This window comes from Orcinus orca, chromosome 19, assembly GCF_937001465.1.
Source record: "Orcinus orca chromosome 19, mOrcOrc1.1, whole genome shotgun sequence".
NCBI classification, from domain to species: Eukaryota; Metazoa; Chordata; class Mammalia; order Artiodactyla; family Delphinidae; genus Orcinus; species Orcinus orca.
Window position 1 is genome coordinate 42,066,306 of NC_064577.1, and position 20,698 is coordinate 42,087,003.

Below are 20,698 nucleotides of genomic sequence, written 5' to 3' on the forward strand. Positions count from 1 at the left end.
CGGACCAGGGCTCAAACCCAAGTCCCCTGCGGTGGCAGGCGGATTCTTAACCACTGCACCACCAGGGAAGCCCCTGGATTCAATTTTTAAATGGACATGAGCAAATCATCCAGAGAACTGAAACATTCAAGATCCTTTCTTTTGAGGAACAATTGTAAAATCTCTGAATGTTAACCATGAAGATTGGGATTGCCACAGCAAACTTTAACTATTTGAGGGACTATGAGGAAAGGAGGAATTGATATTTTTTCATCACCCTAGAAGGCAAAGCAAGAACCAGTGGGCTCGAGTTACAAGAAGTTAGATTTTGTCAACGAGGAAGAATTTTCTAACATTTAGAAAAAAACGTATAAGAGAAAACAAAGTGTTAAAGGAGAAGCTGGACTTCATTTGTCTGGAATGTTGTCAAAGGGAAATCATGTATTGGAGTCAGACTAGATGACCTCTAAGGTCTTTCCAACTGAGGTTTTACTAATTTAGACACCAGGCACCAAGTATCCTATCATCTCTTGTTTTTAAAGTTGCCAATTATGTGTAAGGAAGAACACAGGACAAAGAGGGATGAAACATACATTGTGTTCATACACAAATGGAAGTTAATATCTCATATAAAAGGGAAAATAGTGTTTTTCTATTTTGTGAAAATGGATTTCTTTTTCTAGTCTTTTAAAATATACAAGCAGAATTGTTTAATGCTTCCCAATAAATCTAATAAATTGAAGCAGAAGTTCAAAATTAACAGCCACAATAGTTTATTTACAATTGAACTCTTTATAAGATATTTACAAGACAACCAATTTTACACATCAGAAATGGTATCAAAAGTATGAATTACAACACAGACAACAATATGAAACGGGCATAAAACAAAGCTGAAGTGGACAGACAAGCAATTTCTCTTTTTAATTTATTAACACTAGCTTAAACTTTGTTAAGGAAAGAAACAAAGAACTGTGTTTTAGGAGAACTGCAGGTCCTTCAGTTGAAGATTGAATTTCAGTGTTGTATCCCATGTAGGGAAAAAATAAGACTAATTTTCCCCCCACACTTCAACACACTGTAATTTTGCTCTTGGAACTTTGCTAATCTACTCTCCAACCTCCTTCTCAACAAAACTTCAACATATCCAAATCAAAGGAGAATTGATCTAGAAGAGGGGACAATAAAATAAGAGGTCCTAGGTAGAGGGAGAACCAAGGAAATAGAATCCACTTAAGACTGGCCAGATAGCACCCATGGATTCCTCTTAGTCTAACTCAAGTTCAAAATCTGGGGAGTCTGCTGGATAGGCACAAACATAAAGGCTAAGTTTGCTAATGCATACCCAAATTAGGAGTCTGACAAATGCTGAAAATCAAGAAGAAACTGAGAGGAATCAAGGAATAAAAGAGACACTGACTGGTCTTTTTCTTCTTGGGCACATTATAAAGGAACATAACATAGGTCAGAGTAGGAAAGCCAAACAGTTTGCCATATTAAAATGATGGAGAACAAAGAAAATCTGGCCCAGTTTTTCTAGAAATCTCCTTCCTCTCCTTAAGGTGTGAGATGAGAGCCCCTAGTGGAATAAGTCCTATTTCTCTCTACATTCTTGCTGCAGTGAAGTTCACAGCAGGTTCCCTTGTGGAGAGCCCACTCTCCTAAGCAGATGGAGTTACAAATGAAAACCCATAGCCACACACACACACACACACACAAAGGAGAAATAAGAGCAGCAAGATCATCCAAGAATACTACATGTGCTGCCAGAGTAATTCCTTTAAAAGTCAAACTCAGGGAGCACAGATCAACATCTCACAAAAAGCTTTAGCAGTGGGAGGCCCCTGAGGAACTTTTTTCTTCCCTTCCCACAATGGTATCCCATTCTCTCATGCTCCACTGATGGGCCGGCCACACATCCTACATACCTTGGCTTCTCCTCTAAAAGTGCTAATAATCTGGGGACGTATTCTCTTCAAGGATAAAAGCCCCTACCTTCTAGGAGATTAGACCCCTACTTGTTTTCATACAATAGTCCTGAAGACTAAAGAAAGGCAATTCCTATATATTTAAGACCAGAGGTCTTGGCTCTATTTTCCTTCCAGATAGTTACAGGGATCTTACACTGAAACCAAAGTGGCCTGGAGTGCTGTCCTGAAATTCTTTTAACAAAATGGGGGTGGGGTGGGAGGTGGGTGGGAGGGGGGAACTAAGATGGTACACATACTAATCTATTTTTACAAAATGAACGGAGAAGCTCATTAGGTACATCTGTTTGTTTCAAGATGTAGACATTTGCCAGCCAAAGGAAGCACATATTTCCACACACACCCCCACCCTCCCTAAATCTCTATCCCACCACCAAGAGCTCAGCTAAAAGGATAAAACCCAACTAAGGAATACTGGAGAAGTGATGTGACACAAAGACATCTATACAGGATCTGGCATGCCATCCCCAAACACCAACGGCTTTTGTTTAGAGCCATGACTGGTCCCAAACTTACCATCCTCATTCTCTTTTCAGAAGATTTTATTCTTTGAGGGGTGGGGGAAGAAATTCAGTTACCCATTAACTAAGAAAATAATCACAGCCAAACATCCCTTCCCACATGGCTATATCACAGGATAGTTTTAAGAGAACTGTCTTTTCAGATATTTATCTACCAACTCCAACCTCTTTTCTACCCTGTGAAGATGACTTGCTTTATCACGTCACTTGTTATTCCTCATCTGGTCCTTAAGCTCATGGTGAGGTTTTTTGTTTTGTTTTGTTTTAGGGTAAAAACCACTATGCTCACACTATAAGGAAGGGTATACCAGGGCAAGAAGAGTGCCATGCAGGCACAGCTCTAAAGGCAGGGGTTGCTTCATCTTCCAAAAGTCTAATGAAGAGAGCCCTTTCACCCTTTTAACATAGGCAAATGTAGAGAAGCAGACCCCTGAAGCTTCCAAATCTGCCATCCTATAGATTTAGCTTGAGAGTTCATTTCCCCAAAAGGGGAAAAGAAATCCCAATCACCCTCCATAATTCACAATTAGCCCAGTGAAAGAGTATTTGTGAAATCAGAGTGATGAAAACAAAATCAAGATCAGGGGAGTATGGAAGGGCATTACCAGCAAATGATAACATACATGAGGACATCGGTCACATATACAGGTCTCTGCCACTCTCTGGGAATGGCATGCTACAACTATCTGAAGACAGAAGGTTCTTGCCAGCACAGCTATTTCCTACATGTCCGATGAGGTGTTTGCTTCTTCTGGATCTCCAACCTGCATCGGCTACGCTCATCCAACCAGGGCAGCTCAAAATTCCTGGCAAAAAAGGATACAGAAATCAACCTGCAAGACTAGAAGAAACTCAGTATAGACATGAGACTAACTCAGAAAAAGACACTATGCCCTTTACCACTCCTAGCCCTGACTCCCAAGTCCCAGGTTTAGATTGTCTTTCCTGCCTCAAAGCCAGAGCAATGGTGTGCTATTAAAGTGATTGAATAATCTATTTCTAATTCAAAAAGCAATCCTCCTAATTCCTGGCTTGGGAATCTTATCACTGCAAAAACTAGTGGCCCAGGCAGCCTCACTTCTGTCAAAGAGCCATGGCTATCCCTAAGCCAGCTATTCCACCTTATATCTAGGCTTTCATGAAGTCTGGAAGGGAGGTGAAGCACAGACTACCTGAGAGAGGAGGGGAAAAAAACTTTATACTTACTGTGGAGTTAGTTTTGGTAATGGTCGTCCAAATGCTACAACAGGCAAGAAGGGGGTAATCATCAAACTTTCAACTACGGAAGAAAGCCAAACGGGACCTTGTTAGTGACACAGATGGAAAATGTCTAGCAACTATACCTGTTCCAAAATACTGCATTCATTCAGAGCAAGTTGTATCCTGGAGCCCTGTACTCTTTTAGATAAACAAAACTTACCATCATCTGGCTCAGGGAAAAATGAGGTAACCTCGGGCTCAGATTCCTGAATTCCTTTCTTTTTATACATTCTGAGCTGCAGTCGCTGTAAAATTCTTTGTTCCCTGATCCTCTGAATATCCCATCTGGGAAAAACAAACCAGACAAACAAAACAAACAAACCCAACATTACTGAAAACCAGCTCTATAAAGGCAACTCACACAATCCAGATGCTAGGGAGATCTCTGCTGAGTCTTCTAGATGGGGGATGGGGGGTGGGGAGGGGTACGGGGGTAAAGAGAACCGCCTGCTTGGTTAGGGAAGAGCTGTATAGGTCTGGCAGTCTAGATCATGTGTTGGTGTTCCCCAGAAGAAAAAGAGGCCAAATGTGTATAACAACAACCACTTCACACTCTGATACTCAACCAATTGAGTAATTGAAAAGTATTAAGAGCTCCACGGCTCCCCTCAGCATAGATAAGAGAGGTTAGGGTCCTATAGGGCTCAGTTGTCCCCAGAATGGACATCTCCAGCCTCACCTTTTCCTTCTCTTCTCATCCAGCTCCAGTTTTGCATGCCGCTTCGAAAACACACTGTCATCCAGGTTCTGTGTAAAGAATAGCAGCTGATAAGCTACTTATCACCGTGTGACACATGTATACTCATTTCCAGCTTCCAGGAATGTAAAATCTTTCACCTTCAGGTCCCACCTGAGTCTGTGAGTTCTATGGATATCATAGGAACCTCCTGGTAACAAAATCAACAAAACACATACTCCTTTCCCCACCCCTACCCTGTAGAATCTCCATATTCCAAAATCATTTCTATAATTTTCCAAGGTGAAAGTCACATCAAACTGAAACAACCCTTGAGACTGCCACAAACCCTCCCTACCTCTATACTTTATAAGAGTCTGAGTTTAAAGTAAGTATCAAACTTATAAGAGTCAAATGAGGTTGGAATATATAATTCTGTTGCTGAGTGGTACATGCTAACTTTTCTACATAGCATGGAATCTAGCTTTGTTTTGAACATTCCCTAGTTATTTATTTTTTAATAAATCACTTAGCCACTCTGGACCTCAGTTTTCTCATCTATACAACAAAGGAGTTGGACTAGATAATCTCTCAAGTTACCTTCTTGCTTCAAAGTTCTATTTAACCCATCCATACAGTTACAATGACATATTCAAGTAACAGCCCCATTTCTCTGTCTCACTCCCTTCTACTGACAGGTCTTAGGTACCTACCTCCAAAAGGTCTGAAGGATTTGGGTCCCTTAGAGGCTCTACTGAGTGGTCCCTCCAAGAAGGAACTGGAAAGAAAAAAGAAAGAGAGAAAGAAAGGGAGGAGGGGTGGAACCACCCTTAAATCCAAGGTCACACAACCTACTATTCACTAGGACAAGAGATCTCTCCCAGATAAGACAAAGTTACCAAGTGATAGGAATCCATTCTATGGCCTCACCTGAAGCCATATTCAGTGTCCTTGCTATGGTATTAAAAGAACCTAAAATGCCATTGCAGTCTGCCAAACACAGGATCACAAAAAACCCTAAACCAATACCTGACAATTCACATAATGGATGCTATTGCAGTTCCTGAAAAACAACTGAAATTTGTAGTCATTTTGAAGTCTATAGTGTAATCATACACCAAGGAATCTCACTCTCCCCCATCCAACTGATGGGGAATGCAGCTCCCAACCATCCACCATCCCACCACCCCCACCCCAGACCCAGCCAGCACAGTTCCTATTCTACTCACCAGCCAAGACTGAAGTTTCTCCTGCAACACTTGATGGCATCAGACACCCTAAATAATGCAGGAAAGAAGAATCACCTCAGTGTAAAAAGAAAAAAAGCCCATACCCAAAATGGAGGAAAGGATCATCACTGAAGTTCTCACTAGGAAGCCATTTTGGTTTTTTGAGTTGTTCTTTTGAGAATTTCTCTCTGGGGGAGGGGAAGAGGGAACAACAGACAAAAGAAAAGAAAATAAGCCCACCACTTTTTTTTTTACACTGAGACGACTTCTTTTCTTCATTATTTAGGGTGGTTTCCCTGCAACAGTTGATGGCCAAGGATATCAAACCTTAAACTCAGAACATGGCAGGTGAGTAAAAGTTGACCCTATTTTTCAAATAAAAGATCAGTGTTCTCAAAACTTACATATGTAGTCTTCTTAAACAGCTCCCTCCTCCCTCCAAACAAACTACCTTGCTGGTCCAGCCTGAACAACATGCACAAAGACTTTGGCTTCCTTAGAACAAGCCATTGAGACTTCCTCTTGAGATAGGGGCATCAAGAATAAGGATTCACACGTTTATTCACAACTCAGGGTCCTCAAAGGACTGGGATTCCCCCCAATCAGACTCTTTCTGTACTGCTAGGCCCACAATATTAGACGTGTTTGGAATTTTCTGTACTAGGGCAGAAAGGGTTTTCAAAAATAGCCAGTCACACAGAACAGCTCCGGACTAAGCCATTTCCCAATCCCGGATGGGAAATTGCTTCACGGTTTCTCTTGTTACACAGCATTGCCATGGCAGCAAGAAGGTTAACCATTAAGGATGAACCTGTTCAACTAACTGAACCAACAAAAAACCTGAGCCTAGATCAGGGTCCTGGTCTATCGCATGTACTCAAGTGTAAGGCCTAATGAATTTTAGATAATTAAGAAGAGTAATCTATCTTCCCCACTTAATTTTGTCACCAGAACAGCCAAACAAAGCCTGGAGAATGCTCTTGTCTTACTGGAATGGATTCCCAGCCCCATCCCTACTAAGGCAAGACACAGCATCAGAAACTCAGGGCTGTGACTCTATCCAAGGCTTCCCCACCGTCACCCCGGAGCACCCGCTGTGACTGTCACAGACTAACATTACACGATTGAAGGCACATTCCAGTTACTGGTTGATGTAGGAGATAGGGGAGCATCTCTGTGTGGAAGCCATGAAGAAAAAAAGGGAATGAAGACCAAGGTCCCATACCCCACACCCATCCCAAGCAGCTCAGATATCCCAAGATAGTCCTTATTGTTTGAAAAATAGTTTGTAGACCATTTTATTTAAATATATGAACAACCAATGGGCTACTGCAATCCAAGTAAACTCTTCACATTTAGAACCTTTGTGAAGTATCGTAAGATAAAGTAAGACTGTTGGTCTTTGGCAGATTCCTCCTGCCCCCCAGACCGGGACATAGAGATACAGATAAATGTTTATATAGTTAAAGAGCGGAGGCCCAGGTGAAATTCCCCACCCCAAACTGGCTCCCCAACCCAAAAATTACCATTGGCCCCTGAGAACACCCAAAGACCACCCTCCCAGGTTTCACACAATATCAATTGCAGGAACAGTCGTGCATGGCAAAGTATAAGTTCTATGCATTTCACAGCACAGAAAACCCTTCTTTCAGAGGGCATGCAAGTTGCCGGAGATTACACCCCCAAGTCTGGTGCTCTTGTGATGAGCAACTTACTGGCAAACACATCTCCCAGTGTTGTAAGCAGGCAAATACATTGAGCACATTTTGCTGTAATTCCATCTATTTGCAATGCCTGCACAGTGTCTGTCTCTGGCTGTTAACTTACTCATTCTTGACAGAACTCTGCTTTATTGATTGCACTTTTTTAAAAATGCCAAAGGCATTTTCACACTTGTTAGCTTGACCGCCACCACTAGGGTATAAGAGCAAGTGTTCTCTATGCCTTACTTGCTACAGTCTCCTCCTTCTTTGGAGAGGTTTCCCGTAATGGTAACGGTGATGGGGGAGGCTGGTGCCAACGACACAAATACATTTCTGTGGTGGAAAGGTACGGCAAATCTTCTATCTCACTTGAGAAGGCTTTCTCCTTGGGATGGGTGCTGGGTCCCTTCTGGGGAGTCGAGAGTCTTGGCGGGGTGTCCACTGAAGACCGGGGCTTTTCTGGAGTTTCCTGGCTCCTCAATTCACGTTTACAAACAGTTTCAGATAAGGAACCACAGGGTTCCTCTTTAACAGGAGAGTGCTTAGGAGTTTTTGTTTTGACTTTTGAAAATTCAGGAGCCAGCTTTTTAACAGGAATCTTTCTTTCTGTACTTCCAAATGGGGATTTCCTATTAGATAGGGAAGAAAACATTATAGAATTTATTGACTCTTGAATAAAATCTAATTTGATTACATTTTGGGGCAAGAGAACTAGCTTGCTTCAAAATAACCAGTATTCAAGTATCTAAATATCTGCGTTCATTTGGCTGTCATGAGCAGGAACAGCTTCATGCTTAACAGTATATATAATAGGCCCTTAGTAAATGTTTGTTGAACAAGTGAGTTTCCATGCTTAAGAACCTCTACTAGTATCCTACTGCCTACTAAATCTAAAAAGGTCCCTATTTTATTCAAGATCCTTTAGCTGGGGCTTCCCTGGTGGCGCAGTGGTTGAGAGTCTGCCTGCTGATGCAGGGGACACGGGTTCGTGCCCCGGTCCAGGAAGATCCCACATGCCGCGAAGCAGCTGGGCCCGTGAGCCATGGCCACTGAGCTTGCGCGTCCGGAGCCTGTGCTCCGCAACGGGAGAGGCCACAACAGTGAGAGGCCCGCGTACCGCAAAAAAAAAAAAAAAAAAGACCCTTTAGCTAACATTAGAGGCCTCTACTTTGTGGCCTGTTTCATTCCTGTCAGCCAGAGACCAGTCTCTTATTCTACCCCTCCAAACCTACACCATGTTAATTACAATCTCTGTTTCTTTTTTCTTGCTATCTTCTGGCTCTCTTTCTGCCACCAGTCTACACACACACACACACACACACACACACACACACACACACACACACACACTTCTAGGATGCCATCTCCTCTCCTTTTTACCAATCTAAATTCTATACTTCTTTTTCAAGATCCATCTCCTCCTTAAAGTTTCACTATTTTAACGCACAATAATCTTTAATCTCTGAATAGTTTGTATCACTGTTGTCTATCTGCATATTTTATTGCAGTTGAATTCTGAGTTTTCAAAACTTATGCCATCCTTATAGCTAGACTAATCTCTTCGAGTCCAAGGACACTTAGAGCTTACATTTTAATGTCTACCAGTGACTGATGCAATGAAGGAATTTAACACTTCCTAACTTGAAGTGAAGGGCTATAGTTTTCTTTAAGAAACTCAGCTGTCACATTTGTTGCCCATTCTCTTTATGATGTACTCTGCATTCTGTAGTTACTACGGTGACCAAAATGTTCCTAACAGACGTACATAGTCTGCGCAAGAATGTTTCAAGACAGTTTCTCAGCACAGAAGACCTCATGATTCAAGATATAGTTCTATTAAAACAAATTCATAAGTCCTAATCCCTTACTCTCAGTCACTGGAAACAGGTGACCTCATGTCCAGACAGTGTAACAAAGTTATCAGCACACCTTTTGTGTCCCTTTCCACTCCGCCCACAGGAGAAAGGCTTGGGAGGCAGAGTCTGGGATGTCTCGGAAAGCTCCGGCTGGCACTCCAGTTTAATTTTCTCGGATATCTCCGTTTCCTCTCTCTCTTCAGTTTCATAGCCCTGAAACAGCTTGTGCCTTTCCTTCTCGTTATCCTTCTTTACCAGCTGCATCCGCCTTTCCATACGTTCAATCCGAGCAAGGAGCTAAAAGAGAGAATGGCAAAATGCAGACTTAAAAAACAAAAAAATTAAACACAGGTGCTTAGCCCTATTTGCGAATCAGTATGGTCTTCTGCCTCTTTCCATGAACCATAGCAATTCAGCTTATTTTTAACAGGCAGACATTAATCTGAATAGATTTTCTTAAACACAATAGAGAAGACAAGGTACACTGCTTGATTTTAGGGGCTAAACTAGTTGGGGAGGGGCATGGGGGAATTTGTACTTCATTCTTCTGAAAGAAAATCCTCTTCACTGGGAGGGGCCACAACATGCCTTTTAAATGGCATGGTCTCTGCTACTGCTAACCATGTGGCTCCAAGTCAGTTTGGGAGTTTCCAGAATTAACCTTAATGTTCTTTTAGGAGGCCCTAAGGTTCTCCAAACCCTATCCTCTCTACTTCCACTCCAAAACACTATACACAAGGACAAAGTCCAGACAGTACATTGAGAAGGAATTAAAAGCTCACACAATCACAGTGCCACTAGGGATTGCAGTGTTATTTGAAGGCGGGTGGGGTGGGGGTGGGGAAGTGCCACCTAAATAATGAACACTCAATTTGGAAGAATTATAAAAGAACCAGTACCCATAAATCCCATCAATCATCAAATATACATATTGCTTTGCATTTGAGATAACAAAAAAATTATACCTATTTGTCTGAATATTGAAAACAAAGTCTTTTAATTCTAGTTAAAGGGAGGACCACATAATCAAACAGAAAATGGAAGTCTATTATCATTGAAAAGTTCACATTAAAATGTTCTGAGAAAAGATGCCAAATGTGCTACTTACACCCTATAATAAGAATTTTATTTGGGTTAGACTGTGATATTAATGTTGACTTCATTACATCCACTTAGCTGCACAGATTTCATGAGAGGCCAAACAACAACTGGAATAAGAGAAACAAGCTTAAGCATCGCTAAGACTGCAATACACAACAGAGGCAATGAATGCCAAGTTCAGACTGACACTCTATCCTTAACTCACCCCGCTTTTCCTGCCTAGGAAAGTCTGCAAAGGGGCCATTACCTCAGGTACTGAACAGAAACCTCCACAATCAGCAGAGAGCCCCCCTGTCAGCCACATTCTCATTTCATCTTCTGTTTTGATTCACAGCCTTAACATTACTTAAACACGGTTTATGGGTGACATTTCCTTGATTTCTTCTCCTTCACTGGTCGTTCTCTTCCCGCCTCCCCCCCCCAAATAAGGACACGATGTGTTGTAATTACAGTACCATCACACCCCTAGACTGCAGTACAGTAGCTGAGCAGTGCCACCTCCATGTTGAGTAACTTCCACAAATCAACACCATGAGATATTTTAATGAGACCGGCCCCAGCTCCCATTCCACCTTGCAGAATGCATTCTCCAATAAAACAGTCGCTGCCTGGAGAGATTCATTTGGAAAGCAAACAAAATGAACAGCCCTCTGCTCTCCTGCTCAGCCCTTGGCGCACACAACGCCAGAGAGGGAGAGGGAGGGAGAGAGGGAGAGAGGGAGAGAGGGAGAGAGGGAGAGAGGGAGAGAGGGAGAGAGGGAGAGAGGGAGAGAGGGAGAGAGGGAGAGAGAGAGAGAGAGAGAGAGAGAGAGAGAAAGAGAGAGGGAGAGGGAGAGGGAGAGGGAGAGGGAGAGGGAGAGGGAGAGGGAGGGAGAGAGAGAGACTGCTGCAGCCTGAACACAACAATTGTAGAAACCATGTTTATTTTTAGGCAGCTGTAAGGTATGCTAGCACAGTAATATCCCACCACCACAGCTTTCCTGATATCTGGAGGAATATGTTTTAACACATAAGGTGCCCTTAACTACTGCTGCAGTAAAAATAACCCTATATAGTCGTGCTCCTCAGAAGTACAAAGAAATAATAAATGACTTCCCTACTACCCTAAGATTCTAATATAGGGGAAAAAATTTTGGTCTACTTAATACATTTAATAAGCTTAATTTCCCCTGATGCCTTAAAAACCTTCCAGCCTCTAAACACCATGCTCATACAAGGGAGCTGGTTAGCAGGTCATGTTTTATAACTCAGATTCCTATGAAAAACTGTCTGAAATCAAAGGTGATGATTCTCTTAATATCATTTTAAAAAGCTGTAATAGGGTTCCACTGTGAATCACCTCGACCCCTCTGCCAATTAAAAGGCCTACTACTCTGTCTAAAGATGCTACAGCAGTGCTTAGAGCAACAGCTGCTATGGCCCTCTCCTCCAGAATACATTTATAACGCAAAGCTCTTTAAGTTAACCCCTTCCATAAAGCCACCACATATGTATCCCACCTTTTCATTTTTCAACCCCTCACAAATCAGGTCTTTTCCCACTCTAAACGTCTTTCCCACACGTCTGGGGCTGTCATTTTAAATTAACCCTTTGGCACCTGAAACTTCCCCTCCCCCTCCCCCTGGGAGGTTGCCCTTTAACCCCTCCCTCCAACCCAACGTGTGTCTGTGGGCCTGGCTCCCAAGGACCCGTTAACTAAGAAGACTCCTACGTTGGTGGCCAACCTCCTTACCCCTAACCTAGGGATACCTTAACCTCCTACAGCCCCCTTCCCCCGAGCATGCGCACAACTCGCTCCTAGTCCCGAACGCAGATTAACCCCTCCCGTACCGTGTCTCTCTCTGACTTCAGCTCCTCGATCTCCTTCTCCTTGGCCTGCAGCTGCTGCTGCTGCTGTTCGATGAGGTCCAATTGCAGCAGAAGGATCTGTTTGAGGCAGGCGGCCTGACTGGAGGCTCCCGAGCCGCCGCCACCCCCGAGAGGGCTCTTCCTCGTACTCTTCCATCGGCCCTCGCTGGCCGCCAGGGTTCCGGCGGCGGCGGTGGGCGCGAGGGGTGGCGGCCCGGGCAGAGGTAGTGGTGGGGGTCCCGCCGGGTCCGAGGCGGTGGCACCTGGGGGAGCCGCCCCACCCTTGTCCCCAGCCCAGGGCGTAGGCTCTTTGGCCGCCGCCACGAGAGAGCCCGTCTGAATGGGCAGCACCGCCTGATACTTGGGTCGGGGACTGCAGCCGGCTCCGGCTGCCGCTGGCTCCCCCCCAATGCCAGCTTGTTTGGTGGCCGGGGGCGGACAGGGCAAGGGCACCGAGCCGCCCCAGCTCTCTTCCTGCTGCCCGGGGGCCGCCCCGGCCGGGAGTAACAAGCCCCGGCCCTTGCCGCCGCAGCCGGCCGGGGAGGGCGCAGGGCTCCCGCCCTGGGAGGAGGCCAGCGGAGGCCCCGGCTCCTTGAGCTTACGGTGCCGGGGGAGGAAGTGGGCTTCGGCCGCCCCGGGCTCGTCCTCGGGCCCGCCCAGCGCCGCAGCTCGCTCGTAGTCCAGTCGCTGCTCAGGGTTGCCGCCGGCAGGGGCCGCGGCCGCCTTGAACACTGCGGATCTCATGGTCATAGTGGTCCGGAGCAGCGCCGGGGACCGAAACGGAGGAGGGGGTGGGGAAGGGGTGAGGTGCGGGGGGTCGAGGACGGAGGAGGGGGAGGGGAGTTTGGCGGGCTCGCCTCAGCAGCGCGGCAGCAGGCCTTGGCTAGCGCGGCTCCTCCGGGGCCCGGGCGCCATCCCGCCGGCGTGCGGAGAAGTGGAGGCCGCGGCTGAGGCCCGCCGCCGGCCCATGGGGGCCTCGCCGCCGCCTCTGCTGCCGCCGCCGCCGCCTTCGCCTCAGAGGCAGGAGCTCGCACCCAGCCGCCCCCGAGCTCATCCCCGGAGCTCGCTTCGGCCCCCCCTGGCCCGGCCGGGCCCGCCTCGTCTCCCCACCCCACACACCCCCTTCCCCGCCCCGGCCCCCCGCCCCGGAGCTCGCCTCAGCCGCCCCGAGCCTCCATTTTCCCCCCCCCTCCTCCTCAGGAGGGGGTGGGAGGGATGGGTCCGCCCAAAGCCCTCCTACTCCGGGAGGGGGTCTGTCGCCTCCCCCGCGGGTCTCCGGGCTCGGGGTCCCCCTCCCCCACAGTCACCCCCGGCGCCTCAGCGTTTCCCTTTAAAAAAAACGGAGCCGCTCGGAGCCGCCACAACCGCAGCCGCCGCCGACCGGAGGGCGCATGCGCCGGGAGGGAAGCGGGCGGGAGCGAACCGGGCGGGAGCGAACCGGGAGCGGAGAGGAGGGAGGCGGGCCGCGCTATTGTGAAAGGGGCCGCAGCCGCCTCGAGGAAGGCGGGCAAGGGGCCACGGGGGCCCCGGGCGCGGGGGGCCGGCGAGGGGAGGCCGGGGATGAGGGGCGAGGACCGAGGAGCCCGCGGAGCGGCGGGGTGAAGGTGGGCTGCCGGGGGAGGGGCAAGCCGGGGGAGGGTCAGGAGGAGTGAAGAAAGGGCTGGGGCCAGGACGGGTAGAAGGCGAATGCGGAGGCTCCTCGGAAGAGAGGAGCGTGAGAGAATGGAGTTGAGAGGAAGGAAGGGGTCTTCGGGAGGCAGATGCGCCCTCCGTGGAAGTGTACCGAGCGGTCCACGTACCCGGCCTGCGCTGGATTACCCCTTCCCCGGGCACCTTGGCAACCGGCCTGGCCCTCGCTGGAGGGGCCCAGCGGCCCCGCACGCCTCCTGGACCAGTCAGGATGCAGGCTCCTGTTTGAGCCTATGGGTGTTTCCTGGGCATAGAATTCTAACCCTCCACCCCCAGCACTCCCCAGCAGCCCCACACTGGTATGGGAGAGAATGAAGTTCTTTGTCTCTAAGGGATCCAGGCCAGAAACGGAGGGGACCTCTGGTTCCCCGAGGGAGGAAAATCCATGATGTCTGCTGCCTAGGGAGTTGTTGCCACCACCTCCCTGGAATGAAGTATTGCCAACTACCGACAGTTCTTTCCCAACGGCCATCTCCCCAGCCTTCTTAAGTCACTTCTAGCATCTTCTGGGGGTTCATGAAGGATTGAGGCAAAGGAAGTCTCGGAAGGGACCTTTACCTTTACCGGGAATAGGAATACTTTAGGGTATTCTCCTATGCTGAGCACTTTGTCCTCTCTCTTCAGTGTTCATTTTGTGTGTCTGTCTGTCTGTCTTAACTTACAGGCAACTTTAGCCAACAAGTCCTCACAGAATTTCTCCTGGAAAAACTTTTAAATAGTTTTAATTGATTGTTTTTCTTTTGTGTTGAGGTGGGATTTTTTTTTTTCCAGTCTATATGGAGATGGAGATGACTTAACATTCTTTGGTCTAATGTGAAAACCTCCCCAAAACACAGAGCACTGGAAATTTTAAATAGATGGGTGCGAATATGCTAAGCCAAGGGAGCCCCAGCGCTCTTCTACCAGACTGTATGGCCTCAGATCTGCAAGGGGAGTCCTGGAGTTAGGGATACCAGTGAAGGAGGTGTGTGGCAGGAGGCATATAGAATAGTGGTGATCTTTTTCAGTGTCGAGACTTTCAATACCATCTCTACACTGGCAACTCCTAAATTTATATCTTCTTCTGGGATCATCCTCTCACTCCAAAATCATATATTCAGCTGCCTAGGAGACATATCCACTTGGATGTGTAACAGGCATTTCAAATGTACGTCTAAAATCACACTCCTGAATTTCCCTCACCCAAATCCTGCTTCTTCTACAGCCTTCCTCTCTTTCTCTCTCACTCCACATCCAATCAGTCTTCAATCCCATTGCCCTTCAATATATATATATCCAGAATCACACACCTTTGCAGCATCTCCACAACTTGCACCTTGAGTCATAATCTGTGCCATAATCGTATCTCACTTTTTTATTGCAGTAACCTTGTAATTAGTCCCTCAGTTTCAAGCTTTGCCTTCCCCCACTTAAGTCTGTTCTCAACACAGCAGCCATCGTGATTCTGATAAGATATGAGGCAGAGCATGTTCTTTCTCTGCTCAGAACCCTCTCATGACTTACCATCTTACTTGAAGTAAAAACAAAATCATCATTGTGGCTTGTGGGATCTAGTCCCCGGGACTGCTCTCTGACTTTGGCTCCTACTACTCTCCCCCTTACTCACCCCCCTCCTGCCACACTTGCCTCTTTGCTGTCCTTCAGACACACCCAACATGTGTCTGCTCAGGTTCTTTCACTTGCTGTTCCCTCCACTTGGGTCACTCTTTCTTCAGATAGTCACATACCTTCCTCTCTCATCTCCTTCAGCTCTTTACTAAATATCATCTTTTCATCATGCCTTCCTCTCTGGTTACCCTGTGTAAACGCACAACCTCTTCCAAATACCCTCCCTTGCCTTTTCTGCTTTATATTTTTCATATACTTATTACCATCTAAGATGTAATTGACCTTGTTTATTGTCCTCTCACACTAGAATGTGAGCTTTGTGTTTTGTTCACTGCTGTATCCTTAGCCCCTAGAACCATACCTGGCACAAAGTAGGCAGTTAATAAATATTCATTGAATGAGTAAATGAGCTGTTTATATTAAGAGAAAGCATGTACCCTTGACCTTTAGCTTGGTTGAGAGTGACAGTCTTGTAACATTAATAGAGTGTAAAAATTAGTGAAACCTAGGGAAGAATAAAGTTGTCTAGAAGCACAGAGAAGATAGAACATATTATCTGGAGGGAATTGAGGAAGTGACAACTGAAGTGGGTCTTAAAGCTTGAGGCCATAGAAGGACATTTCAGACAGAGGTGAGAACATTGCCTAGGCATGGGATAAAAGGATGTGTTGGAGTAAATAGGAGAAGTTGGCTGGACTTTAGCTTGGATACTGGGGAGTACAGGGGGTAAAGCAAGCAAGGTGTGTTGAGACCAGATTGTTAAGGTCTGAAGGCCCAGTTAAGAAATGGATACAGCCGACCCTCCATATGCGCAGGTTCCACATCTGCAGATGCAAACAACTGCAAATTGAAAATATTCAGGAAGGGACTTCGCTGGTGGTGCGGTGGTTAAGAATCCGCCCGCCAATGCAGGGGACATAGGTTCGAGCCCTGGTCTGGGAAGATCCCACACGCCGGGGAGCAACTAAGCCCACGAGCCACAACTACTGAGCCCGTGTGCCACAACTACTGAAGCCCGTGCGCCTAGAGCCCATGCTCTGCCACGAGAGAAGCCACCGCAATGAGAAGACTGCACACTGCAACAGAGTAGCCCCTGCTTGCCGCAACTAGAGAAAGCCTGCACGCAGCAACGAAAACCCAATGCAGCCAAAAATAAATAAGTAAATAAATTTAATTTAAAAAGCTGACCATTAAAAAAACAAGAAAATATTCAGGAAAAAAAATTCCAGAAAGTTCCAAGAAGGAAAACTTGAATTTGCCGCAAGCCCGACAATGATTTACATAGCATTTACATTGTGTTAGTTACTGTAAGTAACCTAGAGATGATTTAGAGGATGTGCGTCAGCTATATGCAAATATACGCCATTTTATATAAGGGACTTGAGCATTCGAGGACTTTGGTATCCTGAGCAGGGTCTTGGAACCAATCTCCCTCGGATACTGAGGGACAACTAATTTATCAGCCAAGGTGAAACATCGAAGGATTTCCACCAGAGTGTGGAATGATCAGATTTGTGTTTGAAAGCTAACTTCAGTATACCTTTGCATGGAAGGCAGGAGGCCAGCTTGCAGGCTGTTAGTCCAGGTGAGAGATGATGAATCGTTAATCTAAGGCTTGAGAGTATAGTTATCACATTATTAGTAATTTGCAGAATTTCTTGATTGATAGAAAGTGTGAGGAGGGGGTGAGGGAGAAGGAGGACTTTGTGGTCAAGATTTCTAAGGTCAGGCAGATGGCAATTCCATGAACAAATTGCGTATGTTTTCTTCCTCACTAGACAAAGTGTGGTCCTGGACTGGCATCATCAGCATCAGCTGGGAACTTGTTAGAAATGCAAATTCTCAGGCCCCACTCTAGACCTAATGAATCAGAAACTCTGCAGTGGGACTCAAGCAGTCTTGTGTTTTAACAAGCCCTCCAGGTGATTCTGATGCACCCCAAATTTGAAAAACACTGCTTTGGAGTCTATACCAGGACCTATTCTTCAAGAGCCACATGGTAAGTATTTCAGGCTTTGACAGCTGTGGAGTCTCTTGCACTATTCAACTCTGCCACCGTAGCACAAAAGACAATGTGTAAATGAATGAGCGGTGGCTGATGATGAGTGGTTAATCTAAGGTACCAGTGGTACGGGGATTTAGAGGGAATGACAGGTGGCAGACTCATTGTTTGAAAGCAAAGGCTCTGGGGTGAGGCTGCAACCAGCGATTACATTCCCACCATTTTATAAAATTTTATTTAGGAACACTGAAGTTTAAATTTCATATGTTTTCACGTTTCATGAAATATTATTTTAGATTTTCAACTATTTAAAAATACTTAGTGGGACTTCCCTGGCGGTCCAATGGTTAAGACTCCATGCTTCCAATGCAGAGGGAGAAGGATTCAATCCCTGGTCAGGGAACTAAGATCCCTCATGCCTCTGGGTGTGGCCAAAAATAAATAACAACACACACACACACACACACACACACACACACACACACACTTAGCTTAATTATTAGAGAAATGCAAATCAAACTACAATGAGGTACCACCTCACACCAGTCAGAATGGCCATCATTTAAAAGTCTACAAATAGGGCTTCCCTGGTGGCACAGTGGTTGAAAGTCCGCCTGCCGATGCGGGGGACATGGGTTCGTGCCCCGGTCTGGGAAGATCCCATATGCTGCAGAGCGGCTAGGCCCATGAGCCATGGCCGCTGAGCCTGTGCGTCCGGAGCCCCCGCAATGGGAGAGGCCACAACAGTGGGAGGCCCGCGTACCGCCAAAAAAAAAAAAAAAAAAAAAAGTCTACAAATAAATGCACCCATGTAAATTAATGCAGGGTGGCTTAATACTGTCATTTACTCAGAGATCACATACTTCCTATTTTGTGTATGTTAAAATGTACTTTCGTGAAATGATAGTGATAGTACACAGCAATCGGTGGTGGGTAGTTTTTTTAATGTCCTTACTTGGCAAAATAAAAAGCTTACATCAGTCCCCCACAATTTTTTTTCCTGAAAACTTTACAGCTCTGAAATCCAAAGTCTAGGATTTCACTGCTCCAGACTAAGTAAACATGCTTTTCTCCCCCAAAGCGAAAAGGCTGGAATTTTGGATTTGAGGTCTGATCTTCTTGATCTCAATTCACAGAATGAGGTGGATAGACCACCAGAAAACTGAAACCTGGGAAGAGAAGCTCTCTAAAAAGGGAAGAGAATTCTTGCTGCCAAACCATTAGGTTCTAAACTGTGATAATCCCTGACCTAGGACATATATAAGGACGTGAGATATCAAAGAGTAAAGGACAAGAGGGAGAAAGTGGACCTACTGGCTGAGGAGCCTTAGGAAAACCATAGGACCCATAAATCAAGTCCCTAAACAAATCTCTGTTTCATCCCTAATGGGATAATGACCATTCCCATTTGCCCTCTGGCTAAGTGTATGGATGCAGCAACACTTTCACCATTCCTCTAAGACTTTTTGGAATGACAGAATTCCGTTTCTATGACCTACATTCTTTGAAGGGAATGCCTATAGTGTGGAAAGAGCATGTAGCAAGCCCTTTTAACAGTCTGGGTCTTGGTTTCCCCAGACCAAAAAGAAAATTGAAACAGATCATCTTTAAGACCGTATGAAGCTGTGTTTTCCTACTAAGAGTGGGGCCGAACTAGGTATAGTAAAAAGAGACTTGTTTTGGCTTCTTCCCGGAGACAGAGTACTCATCTTGGCGACTTCCTGAGCCTCTTGGAAAGGTAAATGAAGACGGGTTGCGTGGCTGGCATTAACCCAGCTCCACATGGCACTGAAATGAGACCACGGGTGGAGAGGCCACCTTTCCCTTTTTGGGGAGGATGGGGGATGGGGAACCAGCATGGAGCCACAAAGGTTTCCGGCTCCGAAGCCCTGCCCCGGCTCAGAGCTTTTTGGCAAAAACCCTGCCCTGCGTTCCAGGCCTCCGCGAGCAGGATGCTCGTTTGCCGCTCCCCTTCTCCCCTCCGCGGGGGCCTCTCCGCAGGACACACCCTCCCTGCTGCCTTTCTTTTTTTTTTAAATAAAATTACAACTCAAATTCGGCTATTTCTCTCGTTTTGCCAGCCCCGCCAAAACTTTCAGCGAGTTCCGCCCACTCCACGTGAACCTCCCTTCCCTGGCCCAGCAACCTCTGCGAGGACCCCACCCCCAACACGTGACCAATTGTTATATTTCCTTCTTGGGGTCCTTTTTCGCTGGCACCAACTAACGACTGAACAAAAGTGCCCCCTTCAGGGTGAATGTGGAGCAGCAGCCTGGGGAGGAGAGGAAAGTTGACTGAGGACTGGAGTACAATAGGGGAACGTGACTGCCTCTGCTTAAAATGATTTCAAAACCATAACTCCCTGGTTAATAACTTTAAGGATCATACAATTAAAAGATGAGGCAGCTTTTCCGGTAAGCGGTCTGAGGTGACCTCTAAAAATGGTTCGCTATTCACTTGACCCAGAAAACTCCACAAAATCATGCAAGTCAAGAGGTTCAAATCTTCGTGTTCACTTTAAGAACACTCGTGAAACTGCCCAGGCCATTAAGGGTATGCATATCCGAAAAGCCACCAAGTATGTGAAGGATGTCACTTTAAAGAAGCAATGTGTGCCGTTCCGTCGTTACAATGGTGGAGTTGGTAGGTGTGCCCAGGCCAGACAGTGGGGCTGGACGCAAGGTCGGTAGCCCAAAAAGAGTGCTGAATTTTTACTGCACATACTCAAAAATGCAGAGAGTAATGCTGAACTTAAGGGCTTAGATGTAGATTCCCTGGTCATTGAGCATATCCAGGCGAACAAAGCCCCCAAGATGCGGCGCAGGACTTACAGAGCTCATGGTCGGATCAACCCATACATGAGCTCTCCCTGCCACATTGAGATGATCCTTACTGAAAAAGAACGGATTGCTCCTAAACCGGAAGAGGAGGTTGCCCAGAAGAAAAAGATATCCCAGAAGAAAGTGAAGAACAAAAACTTATGGCCCGAGAATAAATGCTGCAAAAATTAAATGCAAATAAAAGTAAAAGCAGAGTGTTGGTTGTCTTAATTAGTAAATCTATTTCAAGTGTCATCACAAAATGGATCAAATGAGTTTTCATAAACATGCTGTTTTGCAGAAAAAAAAAAAAGATGAGGCAAATTCAAGAGGAAGGATATCATTTAAAAAAACTGCTTTGGGGGCTTCCCTGGTGGCTCAGTGGTTAAGAATCCGCCTGCCAATGCAGGGGACACGGG

At 46.2% G+C, this 20,698-nt stretch overlaps 1 protein-coding gene and 1 pseudogene across 2 annotated transcripts; one reads left to right on the forward strand and one right to left on the reverse strand.

The window, feature by feature from the left end:
- Positions 1-728: 728 nt before the first annotated feature.
- Positions 729-13,810, reverse strand: MSL1 (MSL complex subunit 1). Of its 2 annotated transcripts, XM_012537760.3 has the most exons (9): positions 12,144-13,810; positions 9,286-9,509; positions 7,603-7,985; positions 5,654-5,701; positions 5,138-5,202; positions 4,428-4,495; positions 3,909-4,033; positions 3,695-3,767; positions 729-3,294 (listed from the first exon to the last, which is right to left on the reverse strand). In XM_012537760.3, the coding sequence occupies exons 1-9, from the start codon at positions 12,909-12,911 to the stop codon at positions 3,204-3,206; spliced, it is 1,845 nt and encodes a 614-aa protein (XP_012393214.1). In that variant the 5' UTR covers positions 12,912-13,810; the 3' UTR covers positions 729-3,203. The 2 variants fall into 2 exon arrangements, with proteins under 2 accessions (XP_012393214.1, XP_033266977.1); XM_033411086.2 differs by lacking the exon at positions 5,654-5,701.
- A 312-nt stretch (positions 13,811-14,122) lies between these two features.
- Positions 14,123-20,490, forward strand: LOC101274071 (60S ribosomal protein L17-like; annotated as a pseudogene).
- Positions 20,491-20,698: the final 208 nt, after the last annotated feature.

What these genes read in the sequence shown, in the direction of transcription:
- MSL1 (XM_012537760.3), bottom strand. Translation starts at nt 12,911, where the DNA reads ATGACCATGAGATCCGCAGTGTTCAAGGCGGCCGCGGCCCCTGCCGGC. An exon ending in AGAAACTTCAGTCTTGGCTG is followed by an intron (nt 5,203 to 5,653) that starts GTGAGTAGAATA and finishes TTTTCTTTCCAG; the next exon opens with TTCCTTCTTGGAGGGACCAC. An exon ending in GATGAGAAGAGAAGGAAAAG is followed by an intron (nt 4,034 to 4,427) that starts GTGAGGCTGGAG and finishes TGTTTTTCCCAG; the next exon opens with ATGGGATATTCAGAGGATCA.